The 11,792-nt window shown below is 43.8% G+C and overlaps 2 protein-coding genes across 2 annotated transcripts; one reads left to right on the top strand and one right to left on the bottom strand.

Annotated features, from left to right (window-relative positions):
• Positions 1 to 71: 71 nt before the first annotated feature.
• On the bottom strand, positions 72 to 4,069 carry unc50 (unc-50 homolog (C. elegans)). Its single transcript, XM_015952354.2, has 6 exons — positions 3,945 to 4,069; positions 2,964 to 3,235; positions 2,747 to 2,867; positions 2,536 to 2,675; positions 2,347 to 2,454; positions 72 to 616 (listed from the first exon to the last, which is right to left on the bottom strand). Exons 2-6 carry the CDS (start codon positions 3,229 to 3,231, stop codon positions 480 to 482), a joined length of 774 nt encoding a protein of 257 aa, XP_015807840.1. The 5' UTR covers positions 3,232 to 3,235; positions 3,945 to 4,069; the 3' UTR covers positions 72 to 479.
• A 623-nt stretch (positions 4,070 to 4,692) lies between these two features.
• Positions 4,693 to 9,502, top strand: LOC107380909 (NADH-ubiquinone oxidoreductase 75 kDa subunit, mitochondrial). Its single transcript, XM_015952314.2, has 19 exons — positions 4,693 to 4,809; positions 5,513 to 5,589; positions 5,704 to 5,795; positions 5,906 to 6,013; positions 6,084 to 6,160; positions 6,239 to 6,320; positions 6,400 to 6,530; positions 6,615 to 6,800; positions 6,879 to 7,013; positions 7,088 to 7,202; positions 7,270 to 7,415; positions 7,493 to 7,621; positions 7,697 to 7,826; positions 7,899 to 8,059; positions 8,130 to 8,284; positions 8,364 to 8,539; positions 8,616 to 8,750; positions 8,823 to 8,895; positions 8,960 to 9,502. Exons 2-19 carry the CDS (start codon positions 5,517 to 5,519, stop codon positions 9,049 to 9,051), a joined length of 2,196 nt encoding a protein of 731 aa, XP_015807800.1. The 5' UTR covers positions 4,693 to 4,809; positions 5,513 to 5,516; the 3' UTR covers positions 9,052 to 9,502.
• The last annotated feature ends 2,290 nt before the right edge of the window (positions 9,503 to 11,792 follow it).

Here is an 11,792-nt window from a genome sequence, read left to right as displayed (position 1 = left end):
CTAGCATCTAACCCTAACCCTTTGACTGCAGAGCTCATACTCAACACAAAAACAAATGTTTTTCTCTGAGGTTTAAGTTAATAAAAGCTTTTATTCAAAGTGTTTGGAATGTACACTCACAGGGGAAGAAAGAAAACAGATGGCTTTCGTCGTTTCTCCTTTAAACTCGCCACTAAGCAGGAACTTTTTTGTGTTTTTTATTTAAGAAAACTTAAATCAAACCGATCCTCGTAAAAAAGAAAAGAGCCTCGTGTGTTTTTTACATCCTTAGGTCTATTTACAAATCACACAAACAGAATGTTGCTAAAAGTCTCATCTGTCTTCTCGTTTCTGCAACTTGACCAAACTCCTCCCAGTTTAGCGACTGGACTCCAGTTCACCAACCAGACCAGCACCAGTTCACCCAGAGTCAGCCAGGTGCTGACCGACAGCAGCTGCAGACGGATTCTTACGGTCCAGGATCAGCATCCGACCAGCTCCTACTGGACCCTGTACTTATAGAACCAGCACAGGCCGCGCGTGAAGTTCCATCCCAGTGAGACGGAGAGGATGTAGAAGAGGCCGAGCAGAGCGAAGGGGTAGAGGAGCACCACGGTGTTCGTCAGGAAGGGCAGAGCTGTGGGAATTCACACAGACACGACAAATATGTAAACTAGTGAGTTCTGCTGATCCGACGCCCAGTTTCATTTAAAAATGTCTGACAACAGAAAAAAGATTCTGTTTGTTTTTTGTTTACTGGACTTTTTGACCACTAGATGGCAGCAAAATTAAGATGATATCTTGTGTAGCTTTGGATTTAGTTGTACTGCAGGTAAAACTACAAATTTACTGTTTATTAGGGTTGAGCATCGTGAGCCAGCTAACCACAGGGCCTACTTGATGAACTAATCTTAACTTCAACATGAATTTTAATTCTATGAACAATAACATCACCTCCATTTAGACAAAAACTTGTTTTGGAGAAAAAAAGAAAAAGACTTGCAGCACAGCCAGTGTGTTTGTTTCTGACCATAACCAAAGTCTGGAAGAAGCCTCTGGGATGAGAGGCTAAATGTCTCCAACATATCCATGGTAAATGGCCTGTGTTTGATATAGCGCCTTCTAGAGTCCTGGAACCCCCCAAGGCACTTTACAACACAATCACCCATTCACACACACGTGGTGATGAGCTACTATGTAGCCACAGCTGCCCTGGGGCGCACTGAAAGAGGTGAGGCTGCCGAGCACTGGCGCCACCGGTCCCTCCGACCACCACCAGCAGGCAACGTGGGTTAAGTGTCTTGCCCAAGGACACAACGACAGTGACAGACTGAGCAGGGCTCGAACCTGCAACCTTCCGATTACGGGGCGAGCACTTAACTCCTGTGCCACTGTAGTTATCCAGAAACATGCAGCTGTTTTCAGCTAAAACTCTCAGGATGATCATGTCCAGGATGACTGAGAACTACACCTCCATGCTGCAGCAGCGTTCAGTCAGAACAGGAAGTGAAACTTAAATGTAGCTGCTGTCAGTAACAATCTAACAGGATTTAAACATTAAAACTCAACAGAAATAGTTCAGAAAGGAAATTAAAATGTTCACAGCTTTGTGTGTGATTTATTATTATTATAATTATTTATTGTGGCAGAAGCTGGTGTGGTCCACCACAGAGAAGCTGCTCTAACATGATGACTTTAATTATTCTACTGGTTATTGTTCAGCCTTCTGACGCTCACACACACACACACACACACACACACACACACACACACACACACACACACACACACACACACACACACACACACACACACACACACGAGTGTTGGTGAGCGGCTGTGTCTGACTGCTGACGCTCCGTGTGTGTTTTTATTTCTGCAGTGAGACAAACTCGCCTCACACCGTCCAGAGTTTGTTCTTTAAAGCTTCTATTAAATCCACCGTGTTGACGTATTTAACACGTTTCCTCTACGCTGCAGGAGGTAAAGTTTACGTTGCGGAGTAAAAGTTCAGCAGACGCGTTTGTTTATATCTGGGTGGGGGGAGGGGCGACTCGGTGCTGCACACAGACAGCTGGTGTGATCAGCTCTGAAAAGCGTTGATCACAATTTGCAGATCACGCTTATTTTTCTCGGAGATCGTCGGTGGATTCCTCTTCCGTCGGCATTCTAGGAATCAAAATAAAAAACTGAACGATTCTGGGAAAAACTAACAGTTGCAACCGGTTCCAATCGATGCCCAACCCTACTGTTTATCTTCTAGAAATTAACCATAAATATTTATTTTTCTAACAAAAAGTTGTGTATTTAGTACAGATGTATGTTGTTTACGTGGGAAGGTTCTCCAACATTAGAGATGAGACTTACTGTTGTATCCTAGGAACGTGATGTAGAGATAATAACCGATGGCGATCATCCACAACGTGTTCCCAACAAAATAACCCAGGAACCAGTCAGAATTTATTACCACCACATCTGAAATGGAAATGAGAAACAATGCTGGATCAGCTGCTTGTTTGTAAGCCAACACCATTGAACACGAAACAGCGAGCTCACGGTTGATAAAGAAAAGCTGCAGGAAGTGCAGAATGACGAGAAGAGGGTAGAAAGCGTTGAGGTGAACGTCAAACGCGTAGCCCCACTCCACGTCAAAGTTCCTGCTGGGATGTTTCAGCAGGTATTTGTTGCTGATGAACCTGAACGAGAAAAAGTTAGTCTGAAATTTAGATTTGGGTACCCAACTCATCAAGGGAATCCTAAAACTCACCACATGAGGGTTGATATGAGCAGACCGACTCCTATGCAGTCGACAAAAACCACCCACAGCAGCAGCTTCAGCGTCTCCACAACCCCCATGTCCAGCACAAGACCAAACCCCATCGTTGACACTAAACAGCCAAAACAGACACGAGCATGAATAAACAGTCTTTCACTCCTGTTTTATTCAGACTTCCAGATAATTATTGAACTATAACAAGTTTTACCACACAGCCAGATGCTGAGGAGGACCAGGAAGGCAGGATCATCCCTGGCCCACTGGTCCTTGGTCTGTTTCCTGTAGTGGAAGTTGCGGTAGACTCTCTGCGGTGATGTGAACAAGTAAAGCATCTGCCACATGGCGAATTCAAAGTCCATCTGCCGGAAATGGAGCAGTCGTCGTAGGTACTTGTAGCGCTTGGCTCCAGCTGTGTGGCGTGCAGCATCCCTGGAACCGAGGGAGCCATTGCTGTGCTGCGAGGTGGTTGGCAACATGGCGCTTGGAAAAAAACAACCAAACATTTCAACGAGTCCTGAAACAGATGCTGCTTGTTTACAATCAGATTCCTACTTTTTAAAAGTAACCTGTGCATTTTGAAATGCGACAGGGATTAAATCTGCAACTGGTCAAAGAAACAAACAAGTCTTTAACGAAACCACCAGATTTACAACATGGCAAATGAGATTACTGGATTTATAATGATAGATCAGAAACTCTGTTAAAGTTCATTTTAAATTATCACACCCAGGTCATGGCTAATGTAAACATTAGCTTTGCTTTATCGTCTTTATCACCGTCTACAGAAGTGTATACCAACAATACCAATAAGTAACATTAAGCGTGTAATGATTCTGACAGGAAATCTTATAAACAACAATAAATTCGTTTATTTTACTGGATTTAAAACAAAGTAAACACAAACAGCAGCAACCTAAACAACCATTACTGTATTAACGGTCCGTTAAAATCTCAAATATCACAAATACGTCAAAGAACTGACTGTATGTGGGGCAATATCAGGAAAAAACTTTTAAGAGACCACGAAAGACTAAACATTCGCTACGTCGTTCTGTAGCAATGCTTAGCTTGTTGCTAACCACTCTGATAAACGAGAGCCTTTTGGGGGGTTTTCAACTACAAACTTCTCCTGAACACAAAAGCAAAAGTTTACTGGAAAAAATAACCCAATTATTGTCGTAAGAAATACCTGCTTTTCTAGTGATTCTTTCAAGGAAAAAGCTCCAGCACGTCTCTGTTGCTGTTTGCAAACACTTCCTGGACAGTCGCTAAAGTGAACACGTAGAGACTTCCGGTTAACGTCCAAAGCATCATGGGAAATGTAGTCAAGGCTGTCAACGCGCTTACGGAGGATGAATTTTCAGATTGAAGTAATAAAATAAAATAAAATTCAGTAAACCTTTTCAGCTGAAATAAAAAATGTATGTTAACTATTTAAAAAGAGAACGAAAAATATTGAGAGAGGCGGATTAAAAAAATATTTGGGCACTACACCAAATATGTTTATGTTTATGTGTATGTATTTAGCAGACGCTTTTGTCCAAAGCGACTTACATGTGATAATCGGCATGTTGCCCTTGAGGCTAACAACAACAATAACAACAACAACAACTTGACATCAATCATGGAGATGAGGGAACAAGGAGTGGACAGTAGAGAGGGGGACGGGTGCAGGGAGGGTGCTAGATAAGAAGATGCTCTCTGAAGAGCAGGGTCTTCAGGAGTTTCTTGAAAATTGAAAAGGAAGCCCCTTGTTCTGGTAGTGCTTGGAAGGTCATTCCACATTTGTGGAACGATGCATGAGAAGATAGATTTAAAATATGTTGGTGCACTTAAATAAACTGTATTTGTTAAGTCTTTACGATATAAAATACATAACCTATTATGACTTTTTCCCCTCATTGTGGCTTTAAACTCTTATTGTGAAAGTACCAGCCTTTTATTTTTGAAAGGAGGTGGGACGCCTCGGCATTTCCGCTAACGTCTTAGCTATTGTCATCGGTGAGCTAATAAACATCCGCGCTGTTCTGGTCGATAAGGCCAAATAGCACCAGGTAAACCCCGATTAAGTGTTTTAGACTGAATAATGCGCAGAATATTTAGTGTCGGGAGTGTAAGGCAAATAAAAAACGTGGTTTCAGAGCGCTTGACTTCAATTACCTTCAACTGTCCGTGTCCTTGAGTGGGACTGTTAGCTAATGCTATTAGCCTGTGCAAGACGCACGCAGCCTTCTGTTTGTATTAAATCCAATTAAAAAACCATCCTGCGTAACTTTTAATCCGTCTGTAAACACGCTAAACTTGTCATTTTAGGGTGTGTGTAATATAAATATTTATGAAAGGTTATCATTTTAATCAAAGGGTTACAAATACTGTTGACAGCAGCGATCCAGGCTTTGTTTACGATTTTGACTCTAAACGAAGAGCTACAATATTGGAGTTGTTAGCTTAATTCTTCGAGATTTTTCAGCTTGGTAGAGGTACCAGTGAATGTAGACAATTTTATTCCTTAGGTTAAAAGGCACTTTTTGTATCTTCATGTTTATTAGTGATGCAAAGAGGTTTTTGTCTCATGTGGATTATCATCAAACTCACAAAAAGTGGGCCATGTGTCGAAGGAAATGACTAGAAATTTGTGAACTTGGCTGAAGATGTTTTCAGATTTTATTCAACTGAACAAACCGTTTGTTGAATAATCCTAACAGTGTTGGACGTTAAATGTGAACATGTAGTCAGGATCTATGTTTCCGCTTACAGCGTCATGTTACGACTGCCATCAGTTGGCCGAACTCTAGCCGGAGCTGCCAAGGGCGGCCTGGCTCCTGCAAACCCCGGTAAGACCGTGCTTTGCATGGTTTAGGAGTAACATTTTCTTTTTAATAACACCTGAAATGCAATTTTATTGGCTTATTTTATTAAAACCTTTTGCATGCTTGTGAATATTTTAGTGCGTGCTCCTGCGCGTGCTGCCAGCAACATGGTGGAAGTGTTTGTGGATGGGAAACCTGTGGAGGTGGATCCTGGAACTACAGTGCTGCAGGTGACAAACATCAAATCTGTTCTCTACACTAACAGCCTTGTGTGTGCTACAGTGTTTGGAGCTGTGCGTCCTTGCTTCAAGTATACATTTACTTCCTTACGTCCTTTCAGGCCTGTGAGAAAGCAGGAGTTCAGATCCCCCGCTTCTGTTATCACGAGCGCCTCTCGGTAGCAGGAAACTGCCGAATGTGTCTTGTGGAGATTGAAAAAGCACCAAAGGTAATGTTCACCAGACTTCAATAGACGTGTGATTTGTTGGAGGTGTTTTAAGCGTCGATGTGTTTTGCAGCCAGTAGCTGCCTGCGCCATGCCCGTAATGAAAGGCTGGAACATCCTCACGAACTCAGAGAAAACACGTAAAGCCAGGTGCAAACTCGACTGATCACATGGTCCACTAACCCTAACCTCAAGATTCTAGTAAACCAACGTGTGTTTTTGTAATAGAGAGGGAGTCATGGAGTTCCTGTTGGCCAACCACCCTCTGGACTGTCCCATATGTGACCAGGGAGGAGAGTGTGATCTGCAGGTACGTGCTGAGATGTGGTAGACAAGCAAGCCTCTACGGTTTTTACCGAAACCGAGACAAACCCGCATTTTGTTTCCAGGATCAGTCCATGCAGTTCGGTTCGGACCGCAGCCGTTTCTCAGAAGGAAAGAGGGCCGTAGAGGACAAAAACATCGGACCTCTCATCAAGACGATCATGACTCGCTGTATCCAGTGCACGCGCTGCGTCCGGTGAGTGAGCTGGCACGGCGTCTGGTGTTTGACATCATGGAGTTCTGAACGGGCCTGTTAGAGTCCTCCCGTTTGTCGTTGCAGTTTTGCCAGTGAGATCGCTGGAGTTGAAGACCTGGGAACAACAGGAAGAGGAAACGACCTTCAGATCGGGACGTACGTCGAGAAGATGTTCATGTCTGAGCTGTCGGGCAACGTCATCGACGTCTGTCCCGTTGGAGCGCTTACCTCCAAACCCTACGCGTTCACCGCACGGCCATGGGAGACCAGGTAGGGGCGGGTGCTTGTGCTCAGAGCCCACTGCCGTTGTTTTCCAGCAATCGGTAAAGGCTTCTTTTGCATTTGCAGGAAGACGGAGTCGATCGACGTGTTGGATGCTCTGGGCAGCAACATCGTAGTGAGCACAAGAGGAGGGGAGGTGATGAGGGTGATGCCCCGGCTGCACGAAGACATCAACGAAGAGTGGATCTCTGATAAGACCAGGTGATGCACGAAACACCCAAACCCTTCACACGTCTGAAAGATAAACATGCAGGCTGACCAGCGTGTGTCCACAGGTTTGCATACGATGGCCTAAAGCGGCAGAGGTTGACCCAACCACTGGTGAAGGATGGCTCGGGTCAGCTGACCCCGACCAGCTGGGAGGAGGCTCTGACTCGTGTAGCAGGAGCAGTAAGTGTGTGTGTTTCTGCATGTGTGTGTGTGTGGGCGTTGGCTACAGCCGTGTGTGTGTCTGTAGCTTCAGAGCGTGCGGGGCAGCGAGGTGGCTGCTGTAGCTGGAGGCATGGCGGACGCCGAAGCTCTGGTCTCCCTCAAAGATCTCTTGAACAGGCTGGACTCGGAGAACCTCTGCACCGAGGAGGTCTTCCCCATGGCAGGAGCAGGGTGAGCAAGACTCCCACATTTCAGTCATCATGAGCCTTGGCAACTCTTTTAGCTCAGTGTTTGTGTCCATTTCTCAGCACCGACCTGCGCTCCAACTACTTGTTGAACACACGCATTGCCGGCATCGAGGAGTCTGATCTGCTGCTGCTGGTGGGCACTAACCCTCGCTATGAAGCTCCTCTGTTCAACGCCAGAGTCCGCAAGAGGTAAACACCCGTTAGACTCGCTTTTCAGCTGACTGTTTATCTTAATTAACATATTTCCTTTCTTTTTGGCCTCAGCTGGCTGCATAATGAGCTGCGTGTTGCCATGGTAGGTCACCAAGTTGATCTCACCTACACGTACGACCACCTGGGAGAGGAGACGTCCGTGCTGAAGGAGCTGGCTGACGGGACGCACCCCTTCTGCCAGGTGATGATTGTAAACCTCAGTCTGATTGTTTCTCCAGATCATTTCTCTAAAGAGATCTGCTGCTCTCTGCAGGTTCTTGCTGCAGCGAAGCGCCCGGTGGTGGTCGTCGGCAGCAGCGCGCTGCAGAGAGAGGATGGAGCGGCCATCTTGAGCGCCGTCTCCACCATCGCTCAGAACGCCAGAACCAGCAGTGGGGTGGAGGACGGGTGGAAGGTCCTCAGTGTCCTGCACAGGTGTGTGAGCTCATAACGGGGTTTGGTGGATAATGCGAGGAAGATGTTCTCACTTGTGTGTGTTGTACAGAGTGGCCAGTCAGGTGGCTGCTCTGGATCTGGGATATAGAGCCGGTGTGGACGCCATCAGGAAGAATCCGCCCAAAGTTCTGTTCCTACTGGGAGCCGATGCTGGCTGCATCTCCAGAGCCGACCTGCCGAAAGACTGCTTCGTCATCTACCAGGGTACTCGCGCAGAAACACGCACACACACACACACACACACACTTCGTCCTGCTGAGTTTATGGAAATCTGTCTTCCCAGGTCATCATGGTGACATAGGAGCAACCATGGCGGACGTCGTCCTGCCTGGAGCCGCGTACACGGAGAAAAACGGGACCTATGTGAACACTGAAGGCAGGAGTCAGCACACCAGGGTGGCCGTGACTCCTCCTGGGATGGCCCGAGACGACTGGAAGATCCTCAGAGCTGTGTCTGAGGTCAGGATTAGGTCACGCTTACATCACTTCCTGTGAAAATGGAACACTTATTTCAACAAGTCCCATCTGTTTGCAGCTGGCTGGCGTGACGCTGCCCTACGATTCCCTAGACGAGGTCAGATCGAGGCTGGCTGAAGTCTCTCCTAACTTGGTCCGTTATGATGATGTGGAGGGGGCCAACTACTTCAAACAGGCCGTCGAACTCGCAACGGTAGTCACGGTTACCTCTGCTGTTCCAGACCGTTTCCCTGGAGCTTTTCCTGAACGTTCTTTTTGTTTTCAGATGGTGAACCAGGACCTCATAGCAGCTCCTCTGGTACCTCCTCAGGTCTCTGCCAAGGACTTCTACATGACTGGTAAGTCCTGCAAACGCATCACGCTCACAGGAAACCACCCACCTAACATGCCCCTGTGTTTCAGACTCCATCAGCAGGGCTTCCCAGACGATGGCCAAGTGTGTGAAAGCCCTCACGGAGGGAGCCGCCGCCGTCGACGAGCCGTCCATTTGCTAAAAAAGCCCCACCCCTCCGAACTGTCCTCAAACGCAACACGAACGCAGTTGCTCATTAATTTAAAGTTTTCCTTTCCGCTTGTTGTACTCAGTGAAGTGACTTCCAGCAGCTTTGTTGAATATTACTGAGAAATATAAATAAAATGTAAAGACTTTACCTCAGAGGAAGGTGTGTTTATTATTCATACCTTCATAGTTTTCAGTTAGAAGTCTAATTTAAACTCTTGACTTTCACAAAGAGGTAAAAACCTTTATGTAAAGTGTGTGTTCACCAGGAAGACGACAAGCTTTATCTAAACATCTGACTTGTGATGTTATAAAAACCTTTAAAGATGGAGATCACGACTGGATCCACAGAAAGCTGCTTTCTTCAGACCTGAGGAGTGGAGAGCCAGAAGCAGACTTCCTGTGGGAGAGATCACTTGTTAAAATAAAAATCTAACTCAAACACACTGTTGGGGTGTCTGACTGACTTGTGAACTTTCCAGACTGCTTTTCTATGGAACTAGGATTGGGACAATATGGCATTTAACTTGTACCTAGTTTTGTAACTGTAACTTTTGTAACATGTAACTATTTTTTTATTATGTAATTCTCGTAACGTGTAACCGGTACGTAACATGAAACTTTTGTTTTGTAACTTGCTGAAAAAAATATCAATGTACAACTTTCAAATCACACACCTCAGTCTACAGTTACAAAACTCAAGTCTACAAGTACAAACTGGGACGTAATTTTGGGGGGGGGGGGGGTGGGACATGTCCCCCCCACTTTTTCAAAAGGCAGTTTTGGTCCCCTGCACTTTTTTCCGTCCAAAAACAATATTACGCTCCATTAAATGGATTTGGTTGAGCACTAGGACCAAACGGAAACCGGTTTCCTATTAGACCCGCCCAAAAGCTAATCTATTGGCTCTGCTGATACTTGCTAACGTATTATTGGCTGTTGCTGCTGTCACTCAAGTTGGAAACAGTCAGAACGTGCTCACGTTGTTATGCTAGTTTGGAGCCGCTAGGGAACACCGGTACTGAGTCACATCGTCAACTAGACGCTGTGTAATATCAGAGCTCAGCTCAGCTTCCATTACATAACATTTGAATAAGTGTTCATTTGTGAGTCTTTGGTAGTTAGGCACAGCCAGGAGGCAGCATGTCAAGAAAACGAAAAGTGGATATAAGAGACTTCTTTCAAAGTCAAAACGTAAGTTGGACATGTGACACCCCTGCATTAAGCTCAGACTCACCTCCTCCTTCACAAACATACTCAAAACTAACTTTTACAAACTCATCTCCTCCACATAACTGACTCCTCAGACACAATTTATTCGTATTATTATAATTATTGTTTTATTATTATTACTATTATCATCATAATTATTATTACTAGTAGTAGTGGTAGAAGTGTAACTTCAAAACTTTTATCATTTAACTTTATTGTAAACTTATCTGTTGCAATGTATATGTTCACATTAAAAAGCTCTGAAAAATGAACAGTATCATCATCGTCAACAGATTTTTTTTAAGCTTAATGTCAAAGATGTACACTTTTCATTAGATTTATCTTATTTTTTCCATTTATTTTTTGTGTGTTGAAATGCAACAACTGTTTAAACACTTTTAAGGGAAAAAAAAACATTTAATATGTTTTTATACACTCAAATGTTAGGGTGATGATCATGTGTAAAACATTAGTTCAGCATGTCCTCTAACACAGCAAATGAACAAACGGCCAGATCTCAGGAGGGACCGTTTATGTATAAATAATTTTTATACTTTTGACTAGGCCTGGGAAAGTAACAAATTTTCCTGGACGATATTTTGTCCAACAAATTGTTGATGATAAACGATATCATTGTCAACATTATCTAGACCAAAATAACCACTAATATAATGTTAATATATCATAATAATGCAAGTACACCCTTTAAAATGCAACAAATAAACCTTCATTTAACATTGAAATGTCCAGAACCAGAACTTCTAAATGAATAAAAATAACAAACAAAAATTAAATAAAAAAGGAATCTCACTCCCTGTTAGAAAATGTTGCACCAAAAACAATAAAAAAAAGACCCAAAACAATAAATACAATGGCCTATCCATTGTCAACAGCCAAAACTGCACTTCAATAATGATAATAAATAAAAATAATAATAGAGTTGTACATTTTTTAACTTTGATATATATATATATATATATATATATATATATATATATAGAGAGAGAGAGAGAGAGAGAGAGAGAGAGAGAGAGAGAGGATGGAAAATTATTGAGATGGGCACGTGACGTGTCAAGGGGTCTTTACATAACACCCCCCACCCCAAATCCGCACAAGCCTGCTGTGTCCCCCCCACTTCTGAAATCAAAATTTCGTCCCTGAGTACAAAATATTTTGTCCCGATTCCAGTTTGCTTCCAACAGAAATTGTCTTGGACAGGAATCCAAGACTCATGATTGGCTGGTCAGTCTTAGCCTGTCATTGGTTCTTTGGGAAGGAAGCTAGAATTGGAACAAAATGTTTAGTACTTGTAGACTTGAGTTTTGTAACTGTAGACTGAGGTGTTTGTTTTGAGACTTGTGATTTGAAACTTGTACACTTGATTGTTTTCTGCAAGTAACAAAACGAAAGTTTCATGTTACGTGTTACAAAACGAAAGTTACACGTGTTCCAAATCAAGAATTACATGTTATAAAACAAGTTACAGTTACAAAACATGTTACAAGTTAGAAAGCTTGGTACAAG

Source organism: Nothobranchius furzeri, chromosome 14, assembly GCF_043380555.1.
Source record: "Nothobranchius furzeri strain GRZ-AD chromosome 14, NfurGRZ-RIMD1, whole genome shotgun sequence".
Taxonomy (NCBI): Eukaryota; Metazoa; Chordata; class Actinopteri; order Cyprinodontiformes; family Nothobranchiidae; genus Nothobranchius; species Nothobranchius furzeri.
Note: the sequence above shows the minus strand (reverse complement) of the source record. Positions and strands in the feature narration are given on the sequence as shown.

Bases quoted from the DNA above. Each gene is read 5' to 3' on its own strand.
- unc50 (XM_015952354.2), bottom strand. From the start codon at position 3,231: ATGTTGCCAACCACCTCGCAGCACAGCAATGGCTCCCTCGGTTCCAGG. The intron at 2,455-2,535 runs GTGAGCTCGCTG...TTTCCATTTCAG, and splicing joins GCAGCTTTTCTTTATCAACC to ATGTGGTGGTAATAAATTCT. The intron at 617-2,346 runs GTAAGTCTCATC...GAATTCCCACAG, and splicing joins CACGTTCCTAGGATACAACA to CTCTGCCCTTCCTGACGAAC.
- LOC107380909 (XM_015952314.2), top strand. From the start codon at position 5,517: ATGTTACGACTGCCATCAGTTGGCCGAACTCTAGCCGGAGCTGCCAAG. The intron at 5,796-5,905 runs GTGACAAACATC...ACGTCCTTTCAG, and splicing joins CTGGAACTACAGTGCTGCAG to GCCTGTGAGAAAGCAGGAGT. The intron at 6,321-6,399 runs GTACGTGCTGAG...TTTTGTTTCCAG, and splicing joins GAGGAGAGTGTGATCTGCAG to GATCAGTCCATGCAGTTCGG.